The sequence below is a fragment of the Sinocyclocheilus grahami genome, unplaced genomic scaffold (assembly GCF_001515645.1).
Source record: "Sinocyclocheilus grahami isolate Dianchi unplaced genomic scaffold, SAMN03320097.WGS_v1.1 scaffold231.1, whole genome shotgun sequence".
NCBI lineage: Eukaryota > Metazoa > Chordata > Actinopteri > Cypriniformes > Cyprinidae > Sinocyclocheilus > Sinocyclocheilus grahami.
The window spans coordinates 1,212,028-1,231,511 of NW_015505410.1; the positions used below are offsets into that span (position 1 = coordinate 1,212,028).

At 37.2% G+C, this 19,484-nt stretch overlaps 2 protein-coding genes and 1 long non-coding RNA gene across 6 annotated transcripts in view; 1 reads left to right on the forward strand and 2 right to left on the reverse strand.

Annotated features, from left to right (window-relative positions):
* The window catches only part of LOC107597402 (gamma-crystallin M2-like), a 38,286-nt gene that overhangs the window by 9,954 nt on the left and 8,848 nt on the right, over nt 1–19,484 (reverse strand). The window contains exons 1-3 of one of the 4 annotated variants that reach the window (XM_016288451.1): nt 17,231–17,286; nt 16,886–17,128; nt 16,482–16,779 (exon numbers count right to left, since the gene is read on the reverse strand). The exons of 1 other annotated variant lie outside the window; for it this stretch is intronic. In XM_016288451.1, coding sequence (XP_016143937.1) covers nt 16,507–16,779; nt 16,886–17,128; nt 17,231–17,236 — 522 coding nt within the window. In that variant the 5' untranslated portion in view covers nt 17,237–17,286 and the 3' untranslated portion in view covers nt 16,482–16,506. Of the gene's footprint in view, nt 1–16,481; nt 16,780–16,885; nt 17,156–17,230; nt 17,291–19,484 lie in introns of those variants that run through there. 2 more of the 4 variants (XM_016288446.1, XM_016288448.1) reach the window with 2 other exon arrangements.
* Nucleotides 53–12,952, forward strand: LOC107597411 (uncharacterized). The gene is made up of 3 exons (XR_001610457.1): nt 53–64; nt 2,171–2,176; nt 12,879–12,952. It is a non-coding gene; the product is annotated as an uncharacterized lncRNA (long non-coding RNA).
* Nucleotides 12,880–13,683, reverse strand: LOC107597407 (gamma-crystallin M2-like). The gene is made up of 3 exons (XM_016288459.1): nt 13,609–13,683; nt 13,263–13,505; nt 12,880–13,155 (listed from the first exon to the last, which is right to left on the reverse strand). The coding sequence occupies exons 1-3, from the start codon at nt 13,612–13,614 to the stop codon at nt 12,883–12,885; spliced, it is 522 nt and encodes a 173-aa protein (XP_016143945.1). The 5' UTR covers nt 13,615–13,683; the 3' UTR covers nt 12,880–12,882.

Here is a 19,484-nt window from a genome sequence, read left to right on the forward strand (position 1 = left end):
ATGTTGCACTGCATGTCTACTTTTTTTCAAAGAAAATAATTTTCTTTATGAGAAAATAATTTTTGTCTACCTGATTCAGTAGATTAATGCAGGTGTGGTTCAGGTCGCTGTCTTTATTTCAATGGGGTCAATTGGGTACAGAATTAAATTAGTGCTGCTGTCGAATGACAGGTCAGATGTTTTGTTAATTACTGCGGGTGCATTGCAGTGCTGTGCAGGACTCTGCTTTAAAGGCGTCATATGATGTGATTTATATTTTTCCTTTCTCTTTGGAGCGTTACAAGCTCTTGGTGCATAAAGAAGATCTGTAAAGTTGCAAACACTAAAGTCTCAAAACCAAAGAGATATTCTTTATAAAAGTTAAGAGTTAACCACACCTACCTAAAACGGCTCATTCTAACACACCCCCACATACCTACGTCACGATCTGTGAAGATTTACATAACGCCGCCCAAATGTTCACGCAAAGAAAGAGGGTGTAACTTTTAGTCTTGCTGTAGGATTGTTGACGCTGCAGCCATGTCCTGAAGACGCTGTGTGCTTCGTTGTGAAAGCGAAACTACTTTGTTTGGTCTTTCAAAAGAGTACGATATCCGCTTCGTCATGCCTAGAGCTGATCTGTGCTGGTCGCTGAGTGAATACATGAACTTTCACCATGGACGAAGCGGAATCCAGCCTGCCTCAGCTCACTCTATCCCGGCCTCAGCGCACGCTAAGCCGGGGCTTCCCCTTACTCTAGGCCGCTGTGTTTTCGTTGCCACTGATGATTCAAACGCGAGTTTTGGGCAGTAGAGTAGCACTTGTTGTTTGTAGTTTCTCCGATCACAAATGCAGACAGAGTTTTATGTTTGCGCGGTGCAATGCGTAAAAAGACAGTATAAGTCATTATAATCAGTAATTATGTCTCCACTGGATGCAACAAATGCCTCGTTTGTAATGGGTTTTAATGTTTATGTCTCGTCGCTCCGGGACACGGCATCAGCAGTATGTGAGGGGCATAACATTTCCGTCTCATGCTTGAGGTATTCGGCCAATCACAACACATTGGATAGCTGGCCAATCACAGCACACCTCGCTTTTCAGACTGATGAGCTTTGTAAAAATCAACGCGTTTCAAAAAGGCGGGGCATAGAGGAGAAACAATAATGTACAGTATGTGGAAAGTAATGTGTTTTTTTTTACTTTAAACCGCATAAACACATTTCATTACACCAAATACACAAAATGATGTTCTTTTTAGCAACATCATATGACCCCTTTAAACTGCTTTGCATCTCTCTGTCAGAAAACCTCACGTGCATGATGCACCAAATACAGGTTTTTCCCTAAACTGCCACACAGCTCGTATTTTTCCACCACAGGGGTGAGAATATAATGATTATGAAGGCAATTATGTATTTTTTGATAATTATTATTTTATTTCAGTTTTTCAATAACTGTTGTTAGTTTGTACACTGATCAGCCTCAACATTAAAATCAGCAACCTAATATCATGTAGGTCCCCCTCATGCTTCCAGAACAGTTCTGATGCATCAAGGCATGGACTCCACGAGACTTCTGGATGTCTCTTGTGGTATCTGACACCAAGACATTACCAATATATTCTTTACAGTGCAGGTCATATGGGCTTTTGAAAAATATCTATTTTGCCGGTTATAACGTAGCTATCCTTAAACGAAAACAATCTGCAAAGTTGTTAATCATAAAAGTGCATGATACATAAAGATATTGTCTCTCAAAAGAGAGTCGATTCTGAATCGCCTTAACAAGTCGTCATATTTTCAAATATTTTGCCTGTTACCGGTATATGTCACTGGGTAACACATTTGCATAATCCCCACCTACCCACGGAATACGAACAGAGTCTGACCTGCCCACAAACGCTTCCGCTAGACTAGTTAGTGTGTTTACATCATGTTGAGAAGACACTGTGTTCAAGTATACCACAGAAATACAATTAGAACCTTTTGTTGTGTGCATGTAATTTTACCAAGGACTGCTTCTCTAATCTTGGTTTTTATCTTTGTTGGCTTCTAATCCTCTTAATTTGGACTAACAAGCTCTCCGAACCACAACCTGTAAGTACGATTGATACGGTATGTGTACATTTTCAATTGAGTGCTCAAAATATCAAGTTTTTGTGCTAATATGTGATGTACACCTAGTGCAGCTTTAGGTTTCCAGGTAAAGCACGATATTGAAGTAGTTCTGATAATTCGCTGTGAACCCACTATTTCCTAAGAATTTGTCGATTAATGTAGACTGACGTTCTAATAATTACTTCATTTAATAATAAAGAATGTAGTGTAGCACACAGACTTTATAATCATTGTGAAATTGCTGTTTATTTTGCTGCACCGGCAGTTATAGGGTTAATGCGGGAGAGACGAGCGAGTTAGTTAGGCTGCTGCACATGTGATACAGCTGTTCTGCATTCTGATTAAAAGTTAAGACAGAGCGTCTTTTGTCTGTCATTCTTCAAACATTACAGTAGACATATTTTGGTTTACAAACTGTATTGTTTCATCAGGACTCGGCTAACGTATCCACCAATATTGTTTTGTGTTCACAGTTTAGCAGCTAAACTTTAGGTGTGGGCACGATTCGCTTGCATAAGTGTTTTTGTATTTCATGACATTATTATAAGAACGGATTGGAGCACTATATTATTGTTTTATGTAAAGGTGCTTTGTCAATCGTTTTGCTAACTTGCTCAAGGACTCCTCTCTGTGTCAATCACAACAGGCTTGACCAGCTGACCAATCAGAGCAGAGTAGGCTTATGGAAGGGAGGGGTTTGCTCCGAACTTGCTTGGAACGAATCGTTTCGAAATCATTGGCAAATGACTCTAATATTAAATGTATATTCTGAGAAAATTACAATGTTTTCTGACCTTAGATGCATTTAAACCTGTTGTAGGGGACTCCAACACAATATTAGGACACTTTAAAATACCATATGACCTGCTCTTTAAGTCCTGCAAGTTACGAGGTAGGGCTTCAATGGATTGGATATGTTGGTCCAGCACATCCCATAGATGCTCAATCGGATTAATATATGTGGGATTTTCAGGCCAAATAATTCCTGAACAATTTTTTTGCAGTGTAGCAGGGTACATTATCCTTCTGAAAGAAGCCACTGCCATCAGGAAACACCATTTCCATGAAGGGATGTACATTGTCTGCAACAATCTTTAGGTAGGTGGTATGTGTCAAAGTAACATCCATATGAATGCCAGGACCCAAGGTTTCCCAGCAGAACATTGTCCAAAGCATAACACTGCCTCCATTGGCCTACCTGACCTTGACCTCCCACATACATGCCATTTCTTCCCCAGGTAAACAACACACACATGCCTGATCTAAATGAAAATGTGATTCATTAGACCAGGCAACCTTCTTCCATTGCTCCATGCTAGCTGTGATGTTCATGTACCCATTGTAGGTGCCTTTGGCAGTGGACAGGGTTCATCATGGGCACTCTGACCATCTGCTGCTATGCAGTCCCATTGGCAACTAACTCCGATGCACTGTGTGACACCTTTCTATCATGGCCAGCATATTACGTTTTTCAGGAGTTTGAGCTACAGTAGCTCTTTTGTGTTGTCAGACCTGATGGGCTCGTCTTCACTCTTTACACACATCACTTATCCTTGGGCGCCTATGACCCCGGATGCCAGTTTACCGGTTGTCCTTTCTTGCACCACGTTTGGTAGGTACTAGTTACTGCATAATGGGAACACCCCACAAGTCGTCTAGCCATCACTATTTGGCCCTTGTCACTCGGATCTTCACTCAGATCTTTTCAGTTGCCCATTTTTCCTGCTTCCAACACATGAAATTCAAGAAGTGACTTTCCACTTTCTGCCTAAAATATCCCACCCCTTGACAGGTGCCATTGTATAATCAATGTTATTCACTTTACCTGTCAGTAGTTTTTAATGTTGTGGCTGATCAGTGTATATAAGTATCTCCTTTCTGATTTCCCTTTCCAAGTGAAGCATGACTACAAAAGGAATTCTACAATTTCTTGTTTGACTGACTGTACAATATTGTGTGTTATAACAACAGTCCAGAATGATTAGAAAACTGTGGGGCACTTTTGTGTTTGTAAAAAGAAAAGGTTATGTAATATGTGAAGGTTATGTAATATGTGATTAGATGTTACATGCTATTTATGTGGGAATTGTTGTGACTCTGCATGTGCCTGTGAAGTAATCTTTACATGGTATTGTATGAGCAAATATTCCAATCACAGAATCTATGGTCATTTTCCCTTTTTTCCCCACAAAAACTGTTGCACCATTATTTATTTTATTTACTCTCCACTCTACAAGAGTGACAGCGGCTCATGTAGGAGGAGAAGTCACCACAGTCGCCCATACAGTCATAAGAGCGACCCTGGAAGTTCCTGTCCTCAAAGAAAGTGACCTGAAAATTCAAATTTAATATTTTAGTGACTTAAAGTGAGAGATACCAGATCAAACATTTTGAAGTTAAAATTTGTGGAAATGGGTGCTGGAATGAGGTTTACCTTCATGGTTGCTCTGGTTGATTCTCAATAGTTCCACAGGGTAGAAGCTGAAGCTGATTCTGCTTGTCTGACTGCCGTCACCCCTACCTTTATACTAGACCAAGACTAAAGACTACACAGCCTCTATTGTTAGTCAATTCCTGACTGTGCAAGTTGTAACAGAGGCCATTCTAGCTAAAGCTTGGTATGTTGATCTTAGTACTCAAATTTATTAGAACAATACAAATACATTGGTCAAAAGGAATGTGAATTAGATAAACTCTTAAGAAATGCTGATAATACTTTACAATATTGCTCAATTTGTTAACATTAGTTTATGCTTTAGATATCATGAAATAACAGTGAACAATATTTAATCTATGGTAATTGTAAAATGCTCCCATCATTCTTAATGCATCATTCAAACATGAACATTATATAATGTTAATGTAAACTGTTATTGAAATACTAATGATTCTGAATTCCAACGATCGTGTCACATTCTGTCTGCTGAGATGCCTTCATCTGATTGATTTTTGATAACCGCGTATGCTGCCTATAAAAAACTAACTTGACCATGCAGTTCCTAGCATTTGAGTAGGAGAATAAAATTGTATCTGAATACAGCCTAAGTTTGTATTTTTATCATGTTTTAGATTGAGAACTTATGGTTATATGGATTTGGTTTGTTTTTGTTTAGTGTAACCACTAGCAGGTTTAATGACTCACTAAACTGAAGCTGAAAGCTAATTGGCAAGATTAGTTACTTTGAAAATGATTGGATATACAGGTGCATCTCAATAAATTAGAATGTCGTGGAAAAGTTAATTTATTTCAGTAATTCAACTCAAATTGTGAAACTCGTGTATTAAATAAATTAAATGCACACAGTCTGAAGTAGTTTAAATCTTTGGTTCTTTTAACTGTGATTTTGGCTCACATTTAACAAAAACCCACCAATTCACTATCTCAACAAATTAGAATATGGTGACATGCCAATCAGCTAATCAACTTAAAACACCTGAAAAGGTCTCCTGAGCCTTCAAAATGGTCTCTCAGTTTGGTTCACTAGGCTACACAATCATGGGGAAGACTGCTGTTCTGACAGTTGTCCAGAAGACAATCATTGACACCTTTCACAAGGCGGGTACGCCACAAACATTCATTGCCAAAGAAGCTGGCTGTTGTTCACAGAGTGCCGTATCCAAGCATGTTAACAGAGAGTTGAGTGGAAGGAAAATGTGTGGAAGAAAAAAATGCACAACCAACCGAGAACCCCGCAGCCTTATGAGGATTGTCAAGCAAAATCGATTCAAGAATTTGAGTGAACTTCACAAGGAATGGACTGAGGCTGGGGTCAAGGCATCAAGAGCCACCACACACAGACGTGTCAAGGAATTTGCCTACAGTTGTCGTATTCCTCTTGTTAAGCCACTCCTGAACCACAGACAACGTCAGAGGCATCTTACCTGGGCTAAGGAGAAGAAGAAATGGACTGTCGCCCAGTGGTCCAAAGTCCGCTTTTCAGATGAGATCAAGTTTTGTATTTCATTTGGAAACCAAGGTCCTAGAGTCTGGAGGAAGGGTAGAGAAGCTCATAGCCCAAGTTGGGAAGCAACTTTCATTTAGCCTCTCTCAAACCTTTTTTGGCTGGCTGCATTTTGGATGGAGAAAAATTGTGGCATCTTTTAACGTTTTCATTCTCATTGGTCATTTTCGTACTGAGAACACCCTTAATGCTGTCGCCCACAGTGATTGCACCTTATCTGGGCTACCATGTATGAAAGAAAATTATAAAAAATTAATTTTTAATTTATATACATCTGAGTTATGCACGTTATTTGGTAAACTGAGTAAACAATATTTAAATTTATCAGCTGTTATTTTAATTTCAAATACATTTTAATGAGGCTCTGCATTTCGTGCCTCTAATAAACAACTACTACCCACATGGCATTAACCTTTGATAATTGGCTTAGTAATGTGGTTCATAACTAATTCCTGATGCTGCTCTGCAACAACTCTCTCCACACATGATAGAGATAGTCTGTCAATATATTCTTATAAAAAAAACACAAAGAAAAATATAATGGCAGTAATCAATTTAGATTTGGATTAGCTCAAATTATCTGTTGGATTGTCACCAGTGTGTGACATGTTGATGTGATAGGTAATGTTAATGTGAAAGCTTGCAATTCATGCCCTTATCCAGGTTCAAGTTCTAAGTTCTAATTTTGATTTAGAAAATTTAATGTAGCATATTCAAACACAAATTTCATGACTAACGATGACTTTGTTCTAAAGAAGTCACACAGAGTGAACCAAATAAGTTATGAACGATTTTAGTACATTTGCAAAGATGGCAGTGTGCCTGTTACAGAGGCATATTAAAAAACATATTTAAAGTATGAACTTTAATTTGAGAAAATAGGTTGACTCTTATAGTCTCTTGTCTTCTACCAGGTGCACTTTTTTTAGGGGATAAGAGGGGTAGCATTGCCTCTGTCATTTCTTAAACTTGTGTTGTTGTTTTTAGTGGGCTACTGTAGTTGTAGTGGCATTAATTATTTTGAGAACACAATGTTGAGTTCTGTAGAGAAATTATTTTAGTGTGTGTAGAGACTAGTTAGTGTGTTTACATCATGTTGAGAAGACACTGTGTTCAAGTATACCACAGAAATACAATTAGAACCTTTTGTTGTGTGCATGTCATTTTACCAAGGACTGCTTCTCTAATCTTGGCTTTTATCTTCGTTGGCTTCTAATCCTCTTAAGTTGGACTAACAAGCTCTCTGAACCACAACCTGTTAAATAAATAAATAAAGAAAAAGTTAAAGATAAACCTATTTATGTTTGTTTAATAAGCTGAAATTGAGCTCACCATAGGGATCATACGGCAGGACCTGATGCAGTTGCTCATTCCAAACATAGACATGTAATCAGAATAGTCTCCCCTTCTAAAGAAATACTGATTTCCCATGTAGTTGGGATTATCGTACATCATCCAGCATCCACTCTCCACTCTGCAAGAGTGGCAGCGGCTCATGTAGGAGGAGAAGTCACCACAGTCGCCCATACACTCATAAGAGCGACCCTGGAAGTTCCTGTCCTCAAAGAAAGTGACCTGAAAATTAAAATTTAATATTTTAGTGACTTAAAGCGAGAGATACCAAATCAAACATTTTGAAGTTAAACTTTGTGGAAATGGGTGCTGGAATGAGGTTTACCTTCATGGTTGCTCTGGTTGATTCTCAGTAGTTCCACAGGGTAGAAGCTGAAGCTGATTCTGCTTGTTGTCTGACTGCTGTCACCCCTACCTTTATACTAGACCAAGACTAAAGACTACACAGCCTCTATTGTTAGTCAATTCCTGACTGTGCAAGTTGTAACAGGCCATTCTAGCTAAAGCTTGGTATGTTGTTCTTAGTACTGAAATTTATTAGAACAATACAAGTACATTGGTCAAAAAGAATGTGAATTAGATAAACTCTTAAGAAAAGCTGATAATACTTTACTATATTGCTCAATTTGTTAACATTAGGTTATGCTTTAGATATCATGAAGTAACAGTGAACAATATTTAATCTATGGTAATTGTAAAATGCTCCCATCATTCTTAATGCATCATTTAAACATGAACTGTAATGAGAACACCCTTAATGCTGTCGGCCACAGTGATTGCATCTCATCTGGGCTACCATGTATGAAAGAAAATGATAAAAAATACATTTTTAATTTATATACATCTGAGTTATGCACGTTATTTGGTAAACTGAGTAAAACAATATTTAAATTTATCAGCTGTTATTTTCATTTCAAATACATTTTAATGAGGCTCTGCATTTCGTGCCTCTAATAAACAACTACTACCCACATGACATTAACCTTTGATAATTGGCTTAGTAATGTGGTTCATAACTAATTCCTGATGCTGCTCTGCAACAACTCTCTCCACACATGATAGAGATAGTCTGTCAATATATTCTTATAAAAAACACAAAGAAAAATATAATGGCAGTAATCAATTTAGATTTGGATTAGCTCAAAGTATCTGTTGGATTGTCACCAGTGTGTGACATGTTGATGTGATAGGTAATGTTAATGTGAAAGCTTGCAATTCATGCCCTTATCCAGGTTCAAGTTCTAATTTTGATTTAGAAAATTGAATGTAGCATGTTCAAACACAAATTTCATGACTAACGATGACTTTGTTCTAAAGAAGTCACACAGAGTGAACCAAATAAGTTATGAACGATTTTAGTACATTTGCAAAGATGGCAGTGTGCCTGTTACAGAGGCATATTTAAAGACATATTTAAAGTCTGTTTTTATGCTTCAGCATACAGTATGAACTTTAATTTGAGAAAATAGGTTGACTCTTATAGTCTCTTGTCTTCTACCAGGTGCACTTTTTTAGGGGATAAGAGGGGTAGCATTGACTCTGTCATTTCTTAAACTTGTGTTGTTGTTTTTAGTGGGCTACTGTAGTTGTAGTGGCATTAATTATTTTCAGAACACAATGTTGAGTTCTGTAGAGAAATTATTTTAGTGTGTGTGTAGAGACTAGTTAGTGTGTTTACATCATGTTGAGAAGACACTGATATGTGGGATTTTCAGGCCAAATAATTTGTGAACAATTTTTTGCAGTGTAGCAGGGTACATTATCCTTCTGAAAGAAGCCACTGCCATCAGGAAACACCATTTCCATGAAGGGATGTACATTGTCTGCAACAATCTTTAGGTAGGTGGTATGTGTCAAAGTAACATCCATATGAATGCCAGGACCCAAGGTTTCCCAGCAGAACATTGCCCAAAGCATATCACTGCCTCCATTGGCCTACCTTCGTCCCATATACATCCCGCTGCCATTTCTTCCCCAGGTAAACAACACACACATGCCTGATCTAAATGAAAATGTGATTCATTAGACTAGGCAACCTTCTTCCATTGCTCCATGCTAGTTGTGATGTTCATGTACCCATTGTAGGTGCCTTTGGCAGTGGACAGAGTTCATCATGGGCACTCTGACCATCTGCTGCTATGCAGTCCCATTGGCAACTAACTCCGATGCACTGTGTGACACCTTTCTATCATGGCCAGCATATTAAGTTTTTCAGGAGTTTGAGCTACAGTAGCTCTTTTGTGTGGTCAGACCTGATGGGCTCGTCTTCACTCTTTACACACATCACTTATCCTTGGGCGCCTATGACCCCGGATGCCAGTTTACCGGTTGTCCTTTCTTGCACCACGTTTGGTAGGTACTAGTTACTGCATAATGGGAACACCCCCAAGTCGTCTAGCCATCACTATTTGGCCCTTGTCACTCGGATCTTCACTCAGATCTTTTCAGTTGCCCATTTTTCCTGCTTCCAACACATGAAATTCAAGAAGTGACTTTCCACTTTCTGCCTAAAATATCCCACCCCTTGACAGGTGCCATTGTATAATCAATGTTATTCACTTTACCTGTCAGTAGTTTTGACAGGTTCTTGAAAGAACCATCTCTTTCATATCTTTTTATAATCTGAAGAACCTTCTTTCGCCACAAAAACCTTTTGTGAAATAGAAAGGTTCTTCATATGTTAAAGGTTCTTTATGGAACCATTTAGACAAAAAGGTTCTTCTATGGCATCGTGAAACACCTTTATTTTTAAGAGTGTATGTTGATCTTAGTACTCAAAAATATTAGAACAATACAAATAAATTGGTCAAAAAGAATGTGAATTAGATAAACTCTTAAGAAATGCTGATAATACTTTACAACATTGCTCAATTTGTTAACATTAGCTTATGCTTTAGATATCATGAAATAACAATGAACAATATTTAATCTATGGCAATATTTAATCTCCCATCAATATTAATGCATCATTCAAACATGAACATTATATAATGTTAATGTAAACCGTTATTGAAATACTAATGATTCTGAATTCCAGCGATCGTGTCACATTCTGTCTGCTGAGATACCTTCATCTGATTGATTTTTGATAACAGCGTAGGATGTATCCTTTGCTTTCTATATCAAACTAACTTGACCATGCAGTTCCTAGCATTTGAGTAGGAGAATAAAATTGTATCTGAATACAGCCTAAGTTTGTATTTTTATCATTTTTTAGATTGAGAACTTATGGTTATATGAATTTGGTTTGTTTTTGTGTTTTTATGAGCATGCATTTTGGAATCATTCTTAGTGATTTTGAACCTGTATCCTTAGCTCTGTCCTTGATTTTGGGATCAGAGTATAAGAGACAAAACCTATTGAGTAGCCAGTCTGTAACGCTAAATGACACGTAACAAATGCCAGTTTTTGGGGTTGGTGATGAAAACAGGAATTATTTAAGATGCAGCTTATGTTCCCCTCATTACAGATATGTAAATCGTCTTGATCAAACTAGTAAAACATTATAAAAGAATTAAGTAAAAAATTCGGGATACTTTTTTGTAATCTAGAAAGAAATGGAGATTGGTTGGAAGTTGTATTTTCAGAGTGTTGAAGTGTTGCTAATACAACTCATTGTGTGCTTCCTAGGCATTTACATTAAGAAGACATATTGACGTATTGTGTTCCCTTTTATTAATTCCCTAAATTTTCTTTACTTGGTCTTAAAATAGTTTTTAAAAAGTCTTAATTTTACCTTCATATAACCTGCAGAAACCCTGTTATAGAGATTTTGAACATTTTAAGAATTTTTACAATGGAGAACCTAATCGAACACCTTCTCACCTATGTTTAGAGAAAGGAAAATGTATGTTTAGCCCCATTGTTCAGTCTAATTTGTTCTGTTCTGTTTTGTTTTGGTTTAGTGTAACCACTAGCAGATTTAATGACTCACTAAACTGAAGCTGAAAGCTAATTGGCAAGATTAGTTGCTTTGAAAATGATTGGATATACAGTATGTAGAAGGAATCAACTTTAATTTAGCCTCTCTCAAACCTTTTTTGGCTGGCTGTATTTTGGATGGAGAAAAATTGTGGCATCTTTTAATGTTTCCATTCTCATTGGTCATTTTCGTAATGAGAACACCCTTAATGCTGTCGGCCACAGTGATTGCATCTCATCTGGGCTACCATGTATGAAAGAAAATTATAAAAAATAAATTTTACATTTATATACATCTGAGTTATGCACATTATTTGGTAAACTGAGTAAAACAATATTTAAATTTATCAGCTGTTATTTTCATTTCAAATACATTTTAATGAGGCTCTGCATTTCGTGCCTCTATTAAACAACTACTACCCACGTGACATTAACCTTTGATAATTGGCTTAGTAATGTGGTTCATAACTATTTCCTGATGCTGCTCTGCAACAACTCTCTCCACACATGATAGAGATAGTCTGTCAATATATTTTTATAAAAAAACACTAAGAAAAATATAATGGCAGTAATCAATTTAGATTTGGATTAGCTCAAAGTATCTGTTGGATTGTCACCAGTGTGTGACATGTTGATGTGATAGGTAATGTTAATGTGAAAGCTTGCAATTCATGCCCTTATCCAGGTTCAAGTTCTAAGTTCTAATTTCGATTTAGAAAATTGAATGTAGCATATTCAAACACAAATTTCATGGCTAACCAATGACTTTGTTCTAATGAAATCACACAGAGTGAACCAAATAAGTTATGAACGATTTTAGAACATTTGCAACGATGACAGTGTGCCTGTTACAGAGGCATATTTAAAACTGGTTGGAGTCTGTTTTTATGCTTCAGCATACAGTATGAACTTTAATTTGAGAAAATAGGTTGACTCTTCTAGTCTCCATTGTCTTCTACCAGGTGCACTTTTTTTAGGGGATAAGAGGGGTAGCATTGACTGTTATTTCTTAAACTTGTGTTGTTGTTTTTTGTGGGCTACTGTAGTTGTAGTGGCATTCATTATTTTCAGAACACAATGTTGAGTTCTGTAGAGAAATTATTTTATTAAAACCCCTGGTAACTTTAGGCATTTTCGATTTGCATGGTGTTTAATGTTTGATGATCACGTTATTTTACATATGCATCTGCTTATATACACTATCGCTTGTTTCTGCTTCTTCGCCTGTGTTTTGATCAGGAGATTCTGTACTCTTTCAGTAGATGTGTAATAGCGCCCCCTACCATATAACTGTGGTATAACTATATAAATCACAAAGTCAGAAAATTCTGTCAATGGAGGGAAAGCATTGTCTTATAAATGACAGAAAATGATATCAATGGCGGGGAAAGAGTTAATAACAATTATTATGAAAAAGTAACCATGAAATGTGTATTAGCCTTCAGAATGTAAATTGTTTTATTTTAAGTGTGATTTTGTAGAATACTAATTTTCACTACACAATGTTTGCTTTTGTAGAGAGAATATTTTATTGAAACACTAGAACTCTAGTACCAGGAGTCCATGATACGCCTCATGCTCATGAATCTCATGCCACCCATATTGCTGAAGCTCCTGTACTCTCCAGGCCTGAAGTGCCACATCCTGCCTCTGTATTGGGGCTGCTCATACATGAGCCAGTGGCCGTCCATCACATGGCAGGACTGGCAGTGAGGCATGCGGTAACGGTCCATGCAGTTGTCACAGTCATCCATCATCTCATGCATCTGACCCATGAAGTTCTCCCTCTCGTGGATCCTCATTCTGTAGGATCCCCTGTGCTGTAGTGGAAAAGAAGTCCTTTTAGTTTAACTTTATCAGTCAAAAAATGTTAAAGATATATCTCTTTGTTTATTTCTAATTTTAAGTAAGCTTAGATTGAACTCACCATAGGGATCATACGGCAAGACCTGATGCAGTTGCTCATTCCAAACATAGACATGTAATCAGCATAGTCTCCCTTTCTAAAGAAATACTGATTTCCCATGTAGTTGGGATTATCGTACATCATCCAGCATCCACTCTCCACTCTGCAAGAGTGACAGCGGCTCATGTAGGAGGAGAAGTCGCCACAGTCGCCCATACAGTCATAAGAGCGACCCTGGAAGTTCCTGTCCTCAAAGAAAGTGACCTGAAAATTCAAATTTAATATTTTAGCGACTTAAAGCGAGAGATACCAAATCAAACATTTAGAAGTTCAACTTTGTGGAAATGGGTGCTGGAATGAGGTTTACCTTCATGGTTGCGCTGGTTGATTCTCAGTAGTTCCACAGGGTAGAAGCTGAAGCTGATTCTGCTTGTTGTCTGACTGCTGTCACCCCTAACTTTATACTAGACCAAGACTAAAGACTACACAGCCTCTATTGTTAGTCAATTCCTGACTGTGCAAGTTGTAACAGAGGCCATTCTAGCTATAGCTTGGTATGTTGATCTTAGTACTCAAATTTATTAGAATAATACAAGTACATTGGTCAAAAAGAATGTGAATTAGATAAACTCTTAAGAAAAGCTGATAATACTTTACTATATTGCTCACTTTGTTAACGTTAGGTTATGCTTTAGATATCATGAAATAACAGTGAACAATATTTAATATATGGTAATTGTAAAATGCTCCCATCATTCTTAATGCATCATTTAAACATGAACATTATATAATGTTAATGTAAACTGTTATTGAAATACTAATGATTGTGAATTCCAACGATCGTGTCACATTCTGTCTGCTGAGATACCTTCATCTGATTGATTTTTGATAACAGCGTAGGATGTATCCTTTGCTGCCTATATCAAACTAACTTGACCATGCAGTTCCTAGCATTTGAGTAGGAGAATAAAATTGTGCCTGTATACAGCCTAAATTTGTATTTTTATCATGTTTTAGATTGAGAACTTATGGTTATATGAATTTGGTTTGTTTTTGTGTTTTTATGAGCATGCATTTTGGAATCATTCTTAGTGACTTTGAACCTGTATCCTTAGCTCTGTCCTTGATTTTGGGATCAGAGTATAAGAGACAAAACCTAGTGAGTAGCCAGTCTGTAACGCTAAATGACACGTAACAAATGCCAGTTTTTGGGGTTGGTGGTGAAAACAGGAATTATTTAAGATGCAGCTTATGTTCCCCTCATTACAGATATGTAAATCGTCTTGATCAAACTAGTAAAACATTATAAAAGAATTAAGTAAAAAATTCAGGATACTTTTTTGTAATCTAGAAAGAAATGGAGATTGGTTGGAAGTTGTATTTTCAGAGTGCTGAAGTGTTGCTAATACAACTCATTGTGTGCTTCCTAGGCATTTACATTAAGAAGACATATTGACGTATTGTGTTCCCTTTTATTAATTCCTTAAATTTTCTTTACTTGGTCTTAAAATAGTTTTTAAAAAGTCTTAATTTTACCTTCATAAAACCTGCAGAAACCCTGTTATAGAGACTTTGAACATTTTAAGAATTTTTACAATGGAGAGCCTAATCGAACACCTTCTCACCTATGTTTAGAGAAAGGAAAATGTATATTTAGCCCCATTGTTCAGTCTAATTTGTTCTGTTTTGTTTTGTTTTGGTTTAGTGTAACCACTAGCAGATTTAATGACTCACTAAACTGAAGCTGAAAGCTAATTGGCAAGATTAGTTGCTTTGAAAATGATTGGCTGTATGTAGAAGGAAGCAACTTTCATTTAGCCTCTCTCAAACCTTTTTTGGCAGGCTGCATTTTGGATGGAGGCAAATTGTGGCATCTTTTAACGTTTCCATTCTCGTTGGTCATTTTCGTAATGAGAACACCCTTAATGCTGTCGGCCACAGTGATTGCAACTCATCTGGGCTACCATGTATGAAAGAAAATCATAAAAAATAATTTTTTAATTTATATACATCTGAGTTATGCACATTATTTGGTAAACTGAGTAAAACAATATTTAAATTTATCAGCTGTTATTTTAATTTCAAATACATTTTAATGAGACTCTGCATTTCGTGCCTCTAATAAACAACTACTACCCACATGACATTAACCTTTGATAATTGGCTTAGTAATGTGGTTCATAACTATTTCCTGATGCTGCTCTGCAACAACTCTCTCCACACATGATAGAGATAGTCTGTCAATATATTCTTATAAAAAAACACTAAGAAAAATATAATGGCAGTAATCAATTTAGATTTGGATTAGCTCAAAGTGTCTGTTGGATTGTTACCAGTGTGTGACATGTTGATGTGATAGGTAATGTTAATGTGAAAGCTTGCAATTCATGCCCTTATCCAGGTTCAAGTTCTAAGTTCTAATTTCGATTTAGAAAATTGAATGTAGCATATTCAAACACAAATTTCATGGCTAGCCAATGACTTTGTTCTAAAGAAGTCACACAGAGCGAACCAAATAAGTTATGAACGGTTTTATTACATTTGCAAAGATGACAGTGTGCCTGTTACAGAGGCATATTTAAAACTGGTTGGAGTCTGTTTTTATGCTTCAGCATACAGTATGAACTTTAATTTGAGAAAATAGGTTGACTCTTTTAGTCTCCATTGTCTTCTACCAGGTGCACGTTTTTTAGGGGATAAGAGGGGTAGCATTGACTGTCATTTCTTAAACTTGTGTTGTTGTTTTTTGTGGGCTGCTGTAGTTGTAGTGGCATTCATTATTTTCAGAACACAATGTTGAGTTCTGTAGAGAAATTATTTGATTAAAACCCTTGGTAAATTTAGGCAGTTTCAATTTGCATGCTGTTTAATGTTTGATGATCACTTTATTTTACATATGCATCTGCTTATATACACTATCGCTTGTTTCTGCTTCTTCGCCTGTGTATTGATCAGGAGATTCTGTACTCTTTCAGTAGATGTGTAATAGCGCCCCCTACCATATAACTTTGGTATAACTATATAAAACACAAAGTCTGAAAATTCTGTCAATGGAGGGAAAGCGTTGTTTTATAAATGACAGAATCAGTTACGTCAATGGCTGGGAAAGAGTTAATAACAATTACTATGAAAAAGTAACCATAAAATGTGTATTAGCCTTCAGAACATAAATTGTTTTATTTTAAGTGTGATTTTGTAGAATACTCATTTTCACTACACAATGTTTGCTTTTGTAAAGAAAATATTTTATTAAAACACTAGAACTCTAGTACCAGGAGTCCATGATGCGCCTCATGCTCATGAATCTCATGCCACCCATATTGCTGAAGCTCCTGTACTCTCCAGGCCTGAAGTGCCACATTCTGCCTCGGTATTGGGGCTGCTCATACATGAGCCAGTGGCCGTCCATCACATTGCAGGACTGGCAGTGAGGCATGCGGTAACGGTCCATGCAGTTGTCACAGTCATCCATCATCTCATGCATCTGACCCATGAAGTTCTCCCTCTCGTAGATCCTCATTCTATAGGATCCCCTGTGCTGTAGTGGAAAAGAAGTCATTTTAGTTTAACTTTATCAGCCAAAAATTTTTAAAGATAAATCTCTTTGTTTATATGTAAGTTAAGTAAGCTTAGATTGAACTCACCATAGGGATCATACGGCAGGACCTGATGCAGTTGCTCATTCCAAACATAGACATGTAATCAGCATAGTCTCCCTTTCTAAAGAAATACTGATTTCCCATGTAGTTGGGATTATCGTACATCATCCAGCATCCACTCTCCACTCTGCAAGAGTGACAGCGGCTCATGTAGGAGGAGAAGTCACCACAGTCGCCCATACAGTCATAAGAGCGACCCTGGAAGTTCCTGTCCTCAAAGAAAGTGACCTGAAAATTCAAATTTAATATTTTCATGATGTAAAGTGAAATAAACCAAACAAATATTTTGAAGTTAAACTTTGTGGAAATGGGTGCTGGAATAAGGTTTACCTTCATGGTTGCGATGGCTGATCCTCAGTATTTCCACAAAGGAAAAGCTGAAGCTGATTCTGCTTGTTGGCTTACTGCTGTCACCTGTGCTTTTATACTAGACCAAGACTAAAGACTACAGAGCCTCTATTGTTAGACAATTCCTGACTGTGCAGGTTGGCATAGAGGCCATTATAACTAAAACTTGTTATGTAGTTCTTAGCACTCGCATTTATTAGGATCCTAACACTTCGGAAGTTTAAACATTTCTAGTACTCTGTATTAGTGATGTAAATTCAAGTACAAATAACCAAAGGTATTATTTGTCACAGCTAGGTATTTCTCACAGTGTTATATTCAGAGATAAAAATTTAGCTAGGCTAGACCTGTAGCCCACTGACCTCGTATGTAGTTGTATAAAATGCAGTACTTCTACTGCAATCAATAATGCAAACAATACATAACTAATGCCTTTTCCATTGTGGGGAAGATTGCCACTTATAGTTTGTTCCTCAAATGTATATTTAGCTATATTTGGTAAAGTCATATACAGTGTCCCTTTGCTAAGTTTTGCCTTCATGTTGTTACTGAACAGTTCAGCAACTATTGTCTACCATTTATTTTGCTTTCAGCTATTGCTCTCTTTTAATGTAAGTCCAAAGAGTATCCGTGTGTTCGGATTATTTCTATAAAATTGTGTATATAGAATTAGCGTAAACACAATCGGATGTTGTTGCTGAGTGATTCTTATCAATAACACAATGTACCCAGACAGAATACAAGCAGTATTTGTTGTTGTAGTTGTTGTTTGTTTCTTTGTTTTTATTTTTCCCTTCTCCAAATTTTAAATAAATTTTGAGAATTACATGTGAAATGCCATAGTGACTGTGATTGCAAGAAACATTCTAAGAAAATTTCTGTTCACTTAGACTGATTTATCAGTTGTAACTGTTATCAAATGAGGCTTTTCTCTTTTAAAGGTGACCTATTATGCAAAATCAATTTTTACTTGGTGTTTGGACATAAATGTGTGTCCTGAGCTCACGTCTCAGAACGCTGACTGTTTCTAGAGCAACCGGGACTTCTAACAGCAGCTGCAGTGATGCACTGACTTTACCAATTAGCGATTGGCTCTTTTACTCAGACGGCGGGGCTTCGTTCGATAGAGCGGCCATATTGAGCGTTGCATTTTTCCCCATTCAAAACTATACGAGTGAGACGTCTTGGATAATATTCTATAGTCTTTGGCTAAAGCTATTGTTGTCTTAGAGACCAAAAGTCTGTCATCTACTTTTAACCTTGTTTATATACTGTATAACCACACGTTTGTAAAGAAGAGAGTAAAAGGTGATTGTCTTGAAAAACTGTGTATGTTATCTGTAAAGACAAGACATTAAAAACACTAAATGCAGCATACATTCTCTGTTTCTGTAGGCATCCTCTTACATTTGCCACATGAGCACCGGTACGAGAAGTAATATTTGAATATGATGCGACAGCATCCCTCAATGTCATGTCGTTATAGTGCTTAGCTAACGCTTTAACCGTATTTAACGTGCGTGTGTCGTTTCGTTAAAGCGCATAGCAAACGTTATCGAAGTATTTGTGTGTGTGTGTGTGTGTGTGTGTGTTGCTCATCCGTCATTGCAAATGAGCTATGAACACTCTAAATGTACATAAATGTATCAAATAACCATTCAGAGACGTCCTGGTTCATATTTGTTTCTTCTGCCGGAGTGTCTCTGTGCTGGACTCCGGTTCAAATATGTACGGCTGAACAACGGTTCTCTCGCTCTGTCATGTTGCTACCGGTTGTTTATTGCTGTAGGTACGGTAAGCAGAGATATACGCTGTGCTGGACTCCGGTTCAAATATGTACGGCTGAACAACGGTTCTCTCGCTCTCAGTCATGTTGCTACCGGTTGTTTATTGCTGTAGGTACGGTAAGCAGAGATATACGCTACGCCCTCTTCTGAAGATGGGGTGGGAATATGCAGCTCATTTGCATTTAAAGTGATACACACCAAAACAGCTTTTTTTTAGACACGCCCCAAAAATTAAATTTTCAGCATATTATAATAAATGATCTGTGGGGTATTTTGAGCTGAAACTTCACAGACACATTCTGGGGACACCCAAGATCAATATTACATCTTGTAAAAAGGTGGCATAAAAGGGGGCATAATAGGTGCCCTTTAAGCGGACTGTGAGAAGGAAAACGTTACAGCAGCTAAACATGCTATGCAGTGTCGTAAATAATTCCAGCCCACATAAG

What these genes read in the sequence shown, in the direction of transcription:
- LOC107597407 (XM_016288459.1), bottom strand. An exon ending in CTTGCCGTATGATCCCTATG is followed by an intron (nt 13,156 to 13,262) that starts GTGAGTTCAATC and finishes TTTCCACTACAG; the next exon opens with CACAGGGGATCCTACAGAAT.